We start from the raw sequence: 16544 nt of genomic DNA, 5'->3' as shown, positions 1-16544 counted from the left end.
TTTATATAGGTAACCTATTTTATGGCTAGTATAATATTATTATATTTATAATTTTGTAAAAACTCGAATTTTCGTTGCTCCACCCCTATTAAGCGTACCTGAAGGTTTACAAGAATTTGGTTTATACTTTTTTCAAATTTCTTAAAATATCTTAAATATATTTACATCTTAGAATCGGTTTGTAATTTTCAGCCATAATAAACAAGTTTGTAAAGTGGTTTCCTTCTTCGACCAACCATATTAGGCCGAACTTATCTTCATAAGACCTACAGTTAAAATTCACCGTTATTTTCGAGCACATGCCTGGTGCTAGTGGGCCTTTAGGATAATAGTCAAAATCAAATTCATTGGGAAAATCTTTTCTCGGTAGTATTTTAAACGATACAATACGGTTCCCCGTATTTTGAATGTCAACTGTAGTCTGAAACAGATTTAATGTTTTTTTTTTTTTACAATTAAATGAAAATGATTGTATGTTTATTCGTTTGATGAATAGAACAGAAAAATAAATAAATATTGGAAAAAAAAATTATTTTATTTTTAAACATTAACAGTTGGTTTATAATTCACTTATTTGATAAGATATAGTGGCTAGACAAAAAAAAACAATATTAGGTGTTTTAGCTTGGTCGCGGAGCTGCGAAGGTATTGCAAAAGCTCTTTTTACGTTCCAAAATGTGTTACATTATTCGTGTGTGTTAAACATATGGAATAATTTTCTGTAAACAGGATACTAACACCACATTATAAGTAAAATCTGAGCATACCGAGTAAATCCAACCAGGCTCGTAATCGTAAAATCGTATTATAGAGGGATTGGTACGGAGGAAAGCTCCGTTTTTTTTAACGATACAAGTAAGCGGTTCTGGAGCCACGTCCGTTATCCTAGATTCGCAGAGTCGTTCAAACCTAAATCGAAAAATGTTAATCCACCAAACAATGCGAAACCTTCTATAAACTAACTGGGGTCGTTCTTGGTTCAGGCGAAGCCTTAGCCTTCTCAATTCGCCATGAATACCATAAACGGGTTTCTTACAACGGCCAACACCTGTGATAGCGTCATAAAAAAATAAACACATAATAATATGAAATTTGTTTACCCGTGTTAAGGTATATGTTGTAACAACAAATTACTTTCTTCGTGCGAAATCTCGTCTCCAGCACCATCCGCATCAAAGGCTCTCAACTGTATCAAAGAGTATTTGTTCACATAATTGGGATTCAAGTAATAGAGCTCGGTGTCGCCGACCATTTTATCATTTCTTAACAGACGCTCTTGAACTTCCATCACGTTCTTCTCTGCACGTCGGATATCTTCGATATGTTTCAAATACTCTCTGAAATGCTATACGATCGTATACACATATATCTTTGTTATGCCAGGCTTTAAATGCTTGAAATATTAGTAATTTTATATAAACTAAAAGGGTTGATGAATTACACACTTTAAGGTATTGATTTCCTAAATGATTTATCGATTAGTGTGTTTCGTTTAAACTTTTCCTGGTGACAACTAATTGAAAATAAATAAAATCAAAATCTTTGTATGGATTTAAGATTTTCTTAATACGTTTTAAATTGAAGATTTTCAATTTAAAAATAAATTGTCAAGTTAGAAAATAGGAAGTATTCATTTTAAGTAAAAAGTTTTTTTTTCTCAAGTTACCCAGTACTTATTATAGACTATAGTGATTATTTGTAAGTTATTGTTAATTAATCATACATCTACTTGCTAATATGCCGTATATTATAATGTAATAACAGTAATTACCTCTATAAAATATAAACTACTAGTGTTTTATTATTGCTAGACTAATGGAATAAAACCACTACATACCACCATTTTGATAATTTGAAAATGATTTAGCACTCAAACAAAAGTTTTCAGTACTAGAACAAATCATAATAAAAAGTTTGGGCGAAATGTAAAACTTTTTTTTGTGCATATAAATAATACATATATTTTTATTGGGCACTAGTATATACATGTTTTTACTGTGTATAACGTTTAATATAATAGGCAAAACGCCAAATTTGGTTATAACTAAAAATAATTTTGAAAAAAACGTTTACTTGATCATCGAAAAATTTCCTCTTGTTTCCCGGAAGATCGGCTTGAAGTCGTTTCCGAAAAACTTTATTTACTATATGTTTCACATCGTGTAATAAAGGGCTTTCCATCAAAGCTGGAATTCCTTCTTTGATTTTAGGACTACTCGCTGCTATAATATAAGTATTTATTATTTTAAAAACATTTTTCAGTCAACATTACACATGCTTGTGTAATGTTAATTTTCTTGTTCTTGAGAAATGAGTAACGTGGTGTTATATCTACTGGCTATAAAAATATTCTTTGTTAGTCGAGTTTAAGTCGCGAGGGTAGTCAACATTACACATGCTTGTGTAATGTTAATTTTCTTGTTCTTGAGAAATGAGTAACGTGGTGTTATATCTACTGGCTATAAAAATATTCTTTGTTAGTCGAGTTTAAGTCGCGAGGGTAGTTATAAAGGCTGCGGGCCAATTATTATATATATTCTAATATACGTTTGGCCATTCTAAGTCAAACGTATTTAAAACGTCTAATGATATTTTCATGAATAATTAAACACATAAAGGTTATATTTTAACACTTGCATGTTATTTGTTGAGTTCGACGAAATGAATCATCATCACGCAATGATCCGCTAGCACCACTAACTAAGCTCTTTGCCAGATCTATACACAGACAAGCGGTTGGAAAATATTAATTGAAAAACAGTTTATGACTATTATTTATTGTTTTTATTGTCATAGAAAATTACTTTTTATAATTTTTGTATGGTCATTTAACTCTCGAAGGTGAGCTTTGGTTCCACCAGCAGTTTTCGTTAAGTTCGATATCCGGTGGGTCTGTGCAGACATAACCCCGTTTAAGGTTTGGTTTGAGTTTTAAAGGTACACAATTTTTTAATTTAATAGTTGGCTCATAGTCTATTATATTACTTCTGTCGACGTGTTAGCCATTTTCTTTCTGGATGTCAACGACTGTTTGTTTTTAATTGTGGCGTTCACAACTTTTTTCATAGTTTTCTTTTTTTTTTGTCGATGGTTTCGACCATTGAACTAGCGTTACTATCATAATTATTAATACCTCAACAAAAAACAGCTATTAGTGTCATTGTTATTTTAAATAAACAGAAAAATACTTTAGGTACCTTTAGGTATTACAACAGAAATAGAACTCGGGGTCAAACACGACGTTTTATCAGTTAGTTCTTCTTCTTTTTCCTGAAAAATAAAGCAAAACATTGATAACATAATTTATTTACACCGCAGAATTACCACTAACCTCCATTGAAATGTTAGCAAATCGCGTAGAAAAAGTAATAATAATCTAAAAAAAAAATACATAAAACGAGTGCAACGCGAGCTTTATTGGTCGTTTGTTTGGCTAATAAATAAACTCTTAAAAATTATCGGTTTTTGTTCAACAAAATGCCTAAATATTTATGAGTATGTATCTATGGTAATAAAATCAAAATATGATATAATTTATTATATTTTATTATTATTATATGTATCGCAAAAAATCCAACGCAAATGTAGCGTCCTAAACTCCACTGTTTTTATTCGATTTGTCCGAGTCGAAAAGGAGAGACATGTTAATTAGTTGAATTGCAGACATTATTTTACTATTGGCTTTTCATAAGTAAAATATTAAAATAAAAACTGAATATTACATCAAAACTATAACGCTATATTCATACTATGAACGTTTATATAAATAATATGTTATGACTTTAGACTCTAAATTCTCTAAAGTTTAGATGATACTGAGCGTAGTTACAGTATGTTTTTTAATTTCTTTTGTCACTTAATGTCTCATTGAGAAGACAATTTCTTAGTGACATTTAGTACCAACGTTAATGCTGACAAAATTATGTACATAATATAGCAAATGTTACATTTTGTTCAATACTTCAACTTAATGTTAGGTTTATTCCAAGAAAAGGTGCTTGATGATGATTGATAATTTCATTTTGTTAGAAACTCTGCACTCAACGCAAAGATTCGATTTTTTTTTTCGTTTTGATGAAGGAAATACTATGCTTAAACGTCAATTTATCGGGTTTCCGTGTTATTATAGTACAAAAACACTTCCAGGAGACTAAATGGGTTTATAAATAAATGTATATGTTGGGTGACCAACGATAAACCATCTGCCTCCTCGAGAACTGTAATCCCGCGCAACCGATTGTAGGTGTTTGTTTCTTTTTGTCAGTTTAGGGTATAGGGCTTTTTTTGACGTTTGCTTTTATATATAAATATATATATATATAAAAAAAAGTAATATATACTTGCAAGATCCACGGGGTAGCCATCGAGAATCACATACATAAAATTGGTGTTTTTGTTGGCTGGCTAAACTAAATTGAACTGTAAAGTACAAAACAACGTCGCAGCCGCCACCGAGTATCGATTTGACATTAACGTGTGTTCGACGCGGCAGAACCTTCTTGGCCACGGTACAAACACGGTTTTTACATTTAGCCTATATACTTTTAAGTTTTAATGCATATGCCACAGGGAGGTGACGGTGGAAAAAAACCAGCGTAAACGACAAGTCACAATCGTTTTACCCGCAATTACACATCCAAAGGCATATTTGGAAGTCTAGTTAAATTTTCAAAAAAAAAAACAACCAAATTTCACTTCAGTTAGTGAAATTTGCTTGTTTTTCTTTTTTACCCTTAACGAGAAATTAATTTATGTGCCACTGTGCGCCGGCAGACCACGTCAGGACAAGAGCCAATTGATTAAAAATCACTTTAAACTGCTTTGAAATTAGTTTAGAGTTATGTCTACCCACTAACTCAGTGACTTAAGCAAACGGCCAGAAAACGATAAGTCTGGATTTCATTCACGCCAACGTGCAAAAAGTTTTCAGCAATTTCCTTACATTCATAACGCCTACTTACGATTACTTCTATTACTTACGCATTTTGGGCTCACCGCTGTATGAGAAATTTTATTTTAAAAAAAAAATGATGTAATATTAAAAAATCTACCGATTGGTTACATAAAATAAATCTTAGGATATATTTCTTCAATGAATAAAACAGAAAAATCGTTATTATTATAAAGCTTTATTCAGATTTTTCTATAAAATATAATTGTATCAAATATGCATAAAACTATACTTCATCGCTATCGCCATTAAAATCTTTGACAGATTTCTTTAAGTATTTAATTTTTCCCTTTTATCCAGCTACTGCTAATTGACCGTGATAAGGCCTATCCAAATTACCGCAATATCAATTTTCATTATTTTTTTAATTTATCATTAAATAGTTTAGTATTAACAATAGTCAATAGAATTGAGTACTATGTATTTTTGAATTTTTACTTTATTTAAATATTAATTATTATTAAATTGTTAATATAATAATGAGTTCTAAATATTATACAATGTAGAAATGAAACACTTAATTTTACATACATTTTCTCTTACTAAACCAATACTACAATATCTTATAAATTATCAAGATGTTTCATTGTCATCATATTTTTTTTTTAAGTCCTCATTAGTATAGTTATTTAGTTTGGATGTACGGCCTGTTTACCCAAGAAAAATACTCCGTATTTTAGAGTAATTAAATTTTTCTTCGTACTTTCTCGTTAAAATAGCAGCAAGGTGGCGCGCTATGGCGTTGAGAAAAAAACCAAATACACATTTTAATTAATTTTAAAATATATTACTACATTAGAATATAATAGCACTCGTTTTAATATTGTCCTTTTATGTTATTATTTTTATTTTGATATAAAAATGTTTTTAAGTCAACACTATCTTGTAACTTGTTTAATAAAGTTTGAACAATGGCTAAAGTCACATAAATGATATTATGTGTTGTCATAATTTAAATAATGTGATTGCTTTTTATATTAAACATGTTTTGTGCTTTAATTTATATTCCACATTAGATGGATAAAAGTTAAAATCACTGACATTTTTTAATAAAAAATGTCAAATCATGATCAATTTTAAAAACTTTTTTGTCAGATATTTTATAGTTGACATTGTATAATTGGTATATCTATTAAGTCGCTTTATAAAACTTTATCTTTTTAAATGTAGGTCGAAAGAATTTTTAACAAACAAAAAAGTCTTCATTTCTAATAAACCGCTAAACTCAGAGTGCATGCCCCCTGAACAGGTAATCAGCTAGTCTATACATAGCTTTTCTTTCTAGATCTCATCATATTGATGTATAACGGGTTTTACTGTTATAATGAAACAAAGTTAATAATTTAAACGGCCGATATAGGATATTTCTTACCCGAGAACCTATTTAAAACTCAACTCTTACCTAAAAGGTCAAAGACCAGTAATATTAAACTATCTAAGCTTAGTCCTGAATAATTATAGATGCGAAACTTGGTCCGTCACAAATGGAAATGAGGAAAAGTTAAATTTGAACGGAAAGTACTGCGACGTAATGGTTCAGAATAAGGTAAATACTAAACAAAAACAAAAGAGGAAAGTACAACATATGTTTAAACAACTTCATGTAAGGGCATTAACTAAAGAAAGCAAACGATTAGAAAGGACTAAGTTGTGTGTGGAGATTTTAGAGGAATTAAAAAAGAAATGACAGAAAAAAAGTCAGCGGAAAAGATAATAGACAGCTCCGAAAACGCTAAATCCTCAAACCCTATGTAACTACAGTAAAAAATAGTCCCGAATTAACTCAATCTTAAGTCATTGAAAAAGGAAGGATTTTTATATGTACTAATATTAGAGGCAATTGCAGTTATAGATGGTATGACGTTCTTAAGGTCTACTGTAGGTAATACTGTAATAGAAAACAGTTAAGTAACGAATTTCCTCATTAGAATGGTGGACTGAATAATAACGCAATTTGGATTAAGTTAATTTTGTAGGTCCTAATTTGTGTGAATTTAAATTAAACCCGATTTGAATTAATCGCAGTACATTTTTATAGCAATTACATCTCTTTGTTTTCCACTGTTAGTAGTTCAGAGCTTACTTTCCTATATATACATATATATACACAATAATAAAGTCATCTGATTTCTTAATTAGTAGTTGAAATTGCATTCCTCTTTGTTTGTTTATCTCGGTAAGTTTTACTTGAGTACAGGCAATTAGTTTCAAAATAAAGTGTAGTTATTCATAAGAAAAACCCTGACTTCGTTTTGACAGCAAAATAAAACACAATTTTTTTATTTTAAATAAAAATATTAGCACAGCCAGTGTTAATTATATTTAAAGCTATAATTAGCGTGTCCTTTGTCATAAAACAAAAACCATTCATTATATAAGATAAAAAAAAAGTATATATACATTTTGTCACTACTGATGTCATTTTATTGACAAAAGGATTTTTAAAATGCAAAAGAACGCGACAAAGTCTAAAAACCTATTTACACTTTTGCATTTATAAAATAAACTCATAGTAAACGTTTATAACTTGATGATAATTATTTTTAGACCCATTGATACATTTTGCACGTCAAAAGCATCAATTAACGTCCATTTGTATTTTTTTATATGCATAAAAAAGTAAACGAACCTTTGAGAAAAGTAGAATAAAAGTCAAAAGCTCGTCTAATTTGGCTTTTCATGTGTTGAGGTGTATAATTTCAATCACCGACAAGACTAGAGGATTTATTTGACCCTATTGAACTATTTTTAAACAAATATTTATTTATACGATTTAACATCGGGAACCGCGCAAAACTTTTTTACTTAAATGTTAACATAATATCTACTAGTCGTATTTGATGTTAATTTTATTTCAATTTAAATGGAATTTACATTCGTATGTCATTTGAGATTTTACTTAAACTAAACTAATTGAATTATTAAACTCTATTCTGCATACTACTGCATTTATGTAAAAACTACATTATTGAGCCACAAATAATAATACAATTACTGTCTTGAAGTATCACAATTCGAACAAAATAAATAGTATAATATGTTGAGAGTAAAACGAAGTATGAGTAATTTTAGAGGAAGAACGTGAAACGTGTGCTGTGTGTTAAATAGGTGGTGACTTATAGGATGATTTATGAAACTGTACGTTGAACGTTAGATAAAAGAAAAGATATATCATATCAAGACTGTTATGTGAAGTTTTTAGTTTACATAGAATTACAAATGAGAATTACATAGAAATATAACTTTGGTAAAAGTATATTAGGGAGAAAAAAAAGATGATAAAATAGTAAATGTTGAGAGGTCAGTAAAAAAAAATCATAAGGCTGAGCAATACAATAGTATGACTTCGTCTCTTTATGAAATCTTCCAAGTTTTTTTTTGGTTTTGCCAGAATTAGGTGCTGAAAAACGGCAGTACCAATGTAGGGACAAAAAGTAAGTATGCATTGTATTATATATTATGTAATATTGAACACTAAAGTGCAAATGCCTTTAAATGGACCGTTCCGACTTAGATCTGTACGGTTAGGTTCTGAGGAAGGGAAAATCCGCAAAATAGGTGATACGGGACGTTTGTATAGACGTGACTAGGACACAGATGGTTTCAACGGGAATTTATCCTATTGCCGGGTTTTGTGAAACATCTGTTACACGTGTTCAGACTTCGCACATCGGAGATGACCCAAAGAGAGTGTGTTGTTAGTGAAAAGTAGCTACTAACTTTTCCATCTAGCGTTGTGCGAAAACAATATCATGCAAAATAAACGTAACTTCTCAAATTTATTCAGTAAAAAAGAACTCGTGCATAATGTTCATAAAAAGTGTAAGCCAACAGTTTATTTGTGTCTTAAAGAACTAATACATAATATATCCAAATAAAAATATTTATAAGCATATATATCAAATAATTGGTTCTATTGTAATTGAACAAGTTATTGTAGAATCATTATTTTTTTTTCTCCAAATATTACACTAATCACGATTCGTATTCTAAGACATAATATAAAAGACTAAAAAATAATCTGAAATTGATTCGACAAATTATATTGGGATAATGTTGTATTTATTGTATTTAATTTTAATTTAGCTATTTTTAAATTAGTCAAAGTACACTTGGTCAAAGAGTTCCCTTTAGTGAGGTAGCTTAATAAATTAAATTTCGTACATATCTGTTAAATAACATAAATACAGGCTAACCATCTTACTCTCTTAAGACATCACTAAATAATCGTTACTGACGGACAATTATTTCTTACCAATACAACAATATAACTACATTTGGTAACTTATTGCATAATTGTACTGTAAATAATACTAAAAAATTGTATGTAGATTTTTTATTATGTATTGTTCGAACTGTGGCAATCCCAAGTATAGAAAATTGAAGTGATATATTATTTTTATCCATGTTTTTCAAGAACACTGTCCTTACCCATTTTAATATTGAAGGATTTATAGTACACATTTCCGAAGACGTGAACAAAATAAATAAAATATTGTCTACTTATCTACATAATATTGATACAAAATATAACATATTATATAAATATAAATATTTTACGTTTAAAGAAAACTGTCTTTTTACAAAAATGTAGAAGAATAATTTCTACGACTGGTCCTTGAACAGCTTTCAATTCCTCGTAATGGGTTATTATCGTAGTATTAAGCCAAAGTTTTTAACTAAATCCTTTTAAAACGTTAAGTTTCCTGTTCACGCCTCAATAATTTAGATCATTTTTGACACAGACGATTCTAAGAACAGTGGGCTTTTTTTCATTTTGCAATATTTCGCTCTGTTCAGCACATGCAGAGTTTTATGAAATTACTTGCAGAGTAACGCCATAAATATCTGACATCGACCAAATTTAGTGTCGTTTTCACGGAAAGGCTCCAATTTTATATTTTACTTAATACGCTAGCCTTTCCAAGTCTTGCCAGATCATTTTCAGTTCTTTTTAAAGGTTATTATTTACCTAAGACTCTTTAGTATATCATTTCTCTTATGATACTATCGTTATTAATTAATCATGTATTTCTTTGTTTTTCAATATCCTGTATCGACTTTCTTCCGACAAAAAATTACTTGGATAATATTTAATATTGTATTAAGTTTTGTAATAATGAAAACGGTACTTATCAGTATAAAAGTAACCAGTAGACTTTCTGTAGAAAAAAAAATAGTTTTGTAAAAACTTTAAAATTCAATCTTTAATACTTTGAAAGATGTATAGTTTTTTGTCTCTTTTGAAAATCTTTGAAAATTGAGCTGTCTAATTTTAACAGTTAAAGGTTGAAATGTTGATTTTTAGAATTTTATCGTTACTGTAACTTTAAAACAACGTGTCTAATTAACACTAATCCTCTTAGCTTCGCTTTTGCAATCAAGCAATAAGTCAAAAGTCCAAATATATTTATCTGCCGTCCACTGTGACATTTGTGTAGCACAAAAACATCTGTTGAACGCTATAATCAACGGCAGGTAAATTTATTTAATTTTAATTGAATACTAAACACGTTTTTAGGTGTTCCTGTAGTATATAAAAGGTAATAGCAGTCATAAAACTGCAAATATTTGTATAACTTATGATTATCTTGTTAAGAGGGATTAATGAAAAACTGCTATTGTTGTATAACAAAAATAATTTATTTGAGTGAAATTTGTATTTAACTCACTTAGCTAGTGTGATTCAAATTTCGTATAATACATTTGCTCAAGAAGAATTATTAATATATAATAATTGTTTGTAATTGTCTGTTTAATTATATTATTTTACACCTATTTCTACAAATAATATGTTAACGTGCCAAATGACTCTGCTGTTCATCTTGGCCATAGTGTCCCTTAAAGATATTTAAATATAATCGACTATGTCAAAATGACTTCATTTATGTATGGGCAAATTGTTTCCGCCGTAATAAGATTTATAACGAAACGAATTGATCGAACCGGAGGCGTTTGATATTGAAACATTTTCTACTCGGTTGGGTCAATTGTGAAGGGAGCAATTTCCGCACCGTCATCTTTATGCGTTAGAACCAAAGAACGGAAACTATTATTATCCTTTTTGCTTCTTAACGGTGTAGTATATAGACCCTACCGTCTCTACGTTATTCGACGACTAACCATTACCAGATCAGAAATTAATGGTTTTGAAGTACGTGGATTTTTTTTTAAAAATAACAATAAAACAAACCTGTCATACCTTCACGACGAGCAGTGAATATAGGAAGCGGCTCGCTTAGGTTAATCAAAAATTACAAAAACGCCTTTCAACTTGCATTTTGGATTAAAAAGCGTTTAAGTTTTAATTGAAAAACGGGTACCATGTTCTGTTAAATGCATAGGTATAGGGAAATGTTTTATCACGTTGTGCAGTTTTAAATAATCAGAACATTGAACTCAACTCAAAAACTTGAGATCGCATTGTATAAAAACAATATGAAAAAAACAAATTTAATTTCTTATTAAACCTTATGAGATATTGTGTGGTTCATGATAAAAAAATCACCATGTATAGTTTCGTCTATTAAATATTTTTACAATATAAAGCTCAGTAAAATATTTTTGATGAAAATGTAAAAATAAAACACAACACCAAAAAGATAAATAGTTTTTGGGTTTCGGATTTGTTGGAATCCGAAAATCGGAAAGCAATTTATAGTCAAAGATTTTTTTTCTAAATTTTCATCAAAACAATTTACTTAGGTACACAGCTTTATATTTTAATAATATTTACAAGATTTGTATGTGGCTTAAAAAGGGTCTTTTGAAAAATAATAAAATCCGAATTTTCGGGTTCCCAACACTATATAATATCGATATTGAATTTTCCCTAATCTACATTTTTTTTTTTTTTTTACAAAATCTACAGCTCATACTTATTATCGATTTACGCAATATTCACAACTGACGATGAGACGTGTAGAATTTAACGTTTTGTCTTGAATAATACATGGTATTTAGAAGAAAACAAAAACCATTGAATCGTGGATATCTTTTTAGCGGTACAAATTATTTCCGATCGACTCCCGGGCTAAAAACTTATCCACGTTCAAAAAATAAATAAATAAATAAAATGTTTGTACAACTTGTGTGTTTGCGGTTTAGGTCGCGAGGCCGTGACTGGCAATGCCGTAGCGACGCGGTACCGGAATGACAAACAGCCCTGGGGCCTACCATGCCGCCACCGCCGAAACCAAACGTAACACCGGCCACGCAGCTGCAATTCCTCCTCGCCGCCAGGACGCTTCCTCTCACTACATCATGCCGGCCGACCCGTAAGTTGTACCATTTCGTATGCATCCAACTAAGAAATGTATATCTACCACGTGACCGGTAAAAAAAAACAGTCACTGAAGAAATTACTTAACGCCAGGATCTTGATCAATTCGGTGGACAACAACTCCCCAGGGTATCGTTGGTGAACGTTTTATAGCCGAAATTACCGGGGTTTTCTTTTCTTATTGCCGCACACGAGGAAAAACAAATTTACGACGGTTTCGAGGTAATTAGGTTCCAGACGAATTATTATCCAGTGTTTTTCGCCGGATTCGATATTTTATCTCCTCATCAAACGCGTTTTCGCGCGTAACAGACAAATTCGCGTTGACGTCTAACGGACTGCACGTTTTAATTAATTAGTTTTTATTTCACTAATTCATATCTTCGTACCTAAATTAACTACTGGTATTACACTACTAATGGTACGTCATAAACGAGTATAACGACAGGCCAACTCATTGACTCGTTTATACGGAATAAGATGCATTTGAAGCCAAATTCGATAAGTAGGTACCTATTTAAAATATAAATTGAAACAATCCGTAATAAAAAATAGCCAAGGTAGGTTATGTTCAGTTAGTTCAATGAAAAACAGTAGTGAGGTAGATTTTCAAAAAATTGTCTCAAAATAAGTTCAGACGTGTCAGCGTGATGACACACACAAAGTAAATTATGATATAGAATACAAAATATTATGAAACTCGTAGTTTAATCGATTATTTGATTTGGTCTATTGGTAGTGGAATATATAGTTATTCTTGTCCATATACCATGGACGCGGTCAACAAAAAATTTATAATTTAATACACGATCTAGTATTCTGATCCAGCTGGTATGCATGATAATGTATCAATAATTTTGGAATGCCTAGAATATTTTGAACGCTCATGGTCATTCAATGAGTACTGAACCGCAAAGTATTTTATATACATACAGATCTCGGACTAAAATATTTTCCAGTAGTCTGACATGAGAGTAGAAAAATGTAATTAATTTTAAAACAACTCTTTAGTCATGTTTTACATTTCAGATAACAATTAAATTAATTTTTAAATGCATTTGCCATTTATTTGACTAATTATTTCTGTTGCAATGACATAATATTGAAACAAACTATCAGCTTTTAGAATTTAATAATTATAAACGTACATAGTTTATGCTGATAACTAATATAAAAATATATATTGAGTATTACTATATTAACCTACAGCTTAACTTAAATAGACTTGAATATAGTTGGTGAATTCTAGTCCACAGTTAGTTAGTCAGTTCTATTTAACCGGCATTAATTTCACGGGCTATGTAAACTAGTTAATAAGTACAACTGATATCGCAATACCGATAATTTCTGGTAGATAAAATTGTTAACTAGAAAAATGTCCAAGTATGAAATGAAAATATAATGACGTTTTTCAACATTGCATAACTGATTAAGCACCAAAACACAATAGCACAGTAAAACTCAAATGTACTTCTTATAGTTCTTAATACATACAATTCAGATGTTCTTGGAGAATCATTTTCTTCGCTAGCAAAATGAAACGTGCAAGTTTTCGTACGGATGCATAATCGATGCTCATTAACGAATAGTAATCTTTTATACACATATCGGATTTGTATGGGTAAACTTTTCGCGGGTACTAGCCTTTGTCCTTTTAGTCACAACTATAATACTGCTAGTAATCAGTGTCGTATCTATTATATTACTTGAAGGTATTATAAGTTGTTTTATCACCTCCCTCTTTCCCCTCGACTTTATTTTCCCTTTTTTAGTTTACTATAATATCTTAATACGGACCTGCTAGTTGTAAACTGAAACTTTAACAATGGTTCTGAAGTATGCTGCCCCGTCGCTCAGTGGTCGAAACAAGGAGCCAATAAGCGTTAGGCCGGGGTAACTCTTACTTCTGGTTAATAGTATACAACGCTAATATCCGTAACGTTTTTTTTGTGCTCGACGCAGCATAAGAAGTTTCCCTTTAAAAATAAAGGGAAGCAATAAACCTTTTGGCAAAATGCCCGGCAGCGAATGTTTGCTTATCGGACATTATTTTAAACAATCGCATAATTTTATGTACCACACTTGGGATTTACCGCAGTAGCCATTAGCGCAACTAGAGAGGGCGCAACTAGCAGCCAATCAGGCACAGCCCCCGAAGTAAGGTTTATAGTTTTTACTGAAATTCTGAGGGAGCTTTTAGACTTTTTAAAAGGTCTATAGCTGTGTGTGTAGATGCCGCGGTGCGCTTTTTGCTCTCTCCAAGGGACTTAATGACGTCATTTAAACTGAACGACGGTAGCACGTTTGTGTGCGCTACAATAGGCGGGTAGAGAAAACAACGAGGTCCGTGGACATGGAGCACATCACGCACCGCTTAGCCGGCGACAGATGTCGATAATTTAGTCGTTTTACCAACGGATTTTAACGTGGCTAGCCGACGGGACCGGCCGTGTTGGTATGCAACCGGAGCCCTGCTTAGGTGTCGGCATTTCACAATGAACCGATTTGCATGCGTCCTGTCCTGTGTCCGACGTGCTCCCCTTTAAAACAACGTCACCGAGTACATTAAATCCCGGTCCTGTTGGTCAAACGTGTGTACACTTCGTCCCCGCTTTCCCGACCACAGATAGCCCCCCCCCCCCGGGTGGCGATATTGAGTTCAAAGTAACCCGGCGTCGACGGCGTTACGTGATCGCCACGTTAAACGACCCACGAAAAATAATCGTGTCCGAACCCAAAGCTTTGGCTTGTTCGCCCTCTAACATAATAATAATAATAATATATTATATTATAATGGTAATGTACACACGCGATCACATGCTCGTTGGTTTTATTTATCGACAAGGTCCGACCACGTCATGTTAACCACGCTTACCATACATTGTATATAGCAGTCCCCAAGGCGTATACAATACAAGAGGACATCATCAATATCACCTGCAAGTCCAAAACCTATAGGATATCCTTACATAATGTTTGTATGCAATTGTGCGCTCGTTAAAGTTCTTTTCAAATTCGCACCATTACTTCCGTTTTCGGTCGTTCGATTGTAAGTACGTACTTCTCTGTAAATTTGCCAATGCCGTTTCAAAGACCGGGCAAATAATTCTAACCGTCAACAGTTGATGAATTTTAAATAATGAATAAATTCAAATAAACTCGTATAAAGCGATCAAGTCAGTTTATTTACCTCTCGATTAGCGTTTAAATCAGTCGAACGCGTTTTTACTTTTACCTTTTTAACATAAAAACACGCCGGACAAAAATCCCTTTTTTAAAAATTCACGTGCTATAATAAGGATAGAATTTTATACACATATCTGAACATATTTATCGTAATATAAAATTATGTTGAAAATAATAAAAAGATCAAACCCTCTTTTTGACGAGTTTTATTAATTTCGCATGACTATTTTTTGGTTTTTCTTAAGTTAAAAAAAATGAGAAATATTATTTTTTGAAACTCAAATGATGAAAAACTCATTACAAAAAGACTTAGTATAAGACGTTTTTATTTTATAAAACTTTAAAAAAATATTTTCCATCTCATTTTTGGTAAAGTTGTAAATTGTTTAGTAAATTGGGAAAGCGTGAGGCTTTTTTTGAGAATTTTTTTTACAACGGAGGTTGATGATCAAAATATAAATAAAATAGTTAGAGTATTCTCATTGCTATACATATAAATAAAAATTATACATTTATCTTAAAATATATCATGTTTTATGAAAAATGTATCCCTGAAAGTGGTATGTGTGACGTCCTCTTGAACAGTTATTTCAATACAACCGGTTATAATTGATGATTTTTTTTCTTTTTTTCTTTTTACAGACACAGTTGTTGTGAACCAGCACCGACAGTTCTTTCCGGAGCAGGGATTTGCCTGATCGTATTGGGTTACACTATGTTTGGTGCTTTCACGTTCATGACGTTGGAAAGCGGTCGAGAAAGCGTACAGCAAATCCGACATGGTCAACACCAGCACCAGCACCAGCAGCCGGCACCGCCATCGCCTCAACAACCGCAACAGCAACAGCTGCAACACAATAGAATGGCGACGGTGGCCAACGATAAACTCAGAGCGCAGACGGTGGAAAAACTGTGGAAGATCACCGAGGACCTGAACATACTGTACAGAGACAACTGGACCAGGTTGGCCGAACAGGAAATTCTCAAGTTCCAGGACTCTTTGATAAGAAAATACGGCGGCCCTAACCAATTGGACCGCAGGCACAGGTGGAACTTTGCGTCGTCCTTTTTGTACTCGTTGACTTTGATAACGACAATCGGTAAGCAAATGCATTTAGTACGTTC

The 16544-nt window shown here is 31.8% G+C and overlaps 2 protein-coding genes across 2 annotated transcripts in view; one reads left to right on the top strand and one right to left on the bottom strand.

Annotated features, from left to right (window-relative positions):
- The window catches only part of LOC126846315 (uncharacterized), a 93616-nt gene that overhangs the window by 52855 nt on the left and 24217 nt on the right, over positions 1–16544 (bottom strand). The gene's annotated exons all lie outside the window — the stretch shown is intronic.
- Positions 1–16544, top strand: part of LOC126846314 (TWiK family of potassium channels protein 7-like) — a 63198-nt gene that overhangs the window by 39017 nt on the left and 7637 nt on the right. The window contains exons 3-4 of the mRNA XM_050585625.1: positions 12059–12228; positions 16062–16519. Coding sequence (XP_050441582.1) covers positions 12104–12228; positions 16062–16519 — 583 coding nt within the window. The 5' untranslated portion in view covers positions 12059–12103. The remainder of the gene's footprint in view (positions 1–12058; positions 12229–16061; positions 16520–16544) is intronic.

This window comes from Adelges cooleyi, unplaced genomic scaffold (genome assembly GCF_023614345.1).
Source record: "Adelges cooleyi isolate 19-005CV unplaced genomic scaffold, UGA_ACOO_1.1 ACOO_flye_CR_arks_rails_tigmint_CR_PRNA_9, whole genome shotgun sequence".
NCBI lineage: Eukaryota > Metazoa > Arthropoda > Insecta > Hemiptera > Adelgidae > Adelges > Adelges cooleyi.
This window is presented reverse-complemented; position numbering and strand designations above follow the sequence as displayed.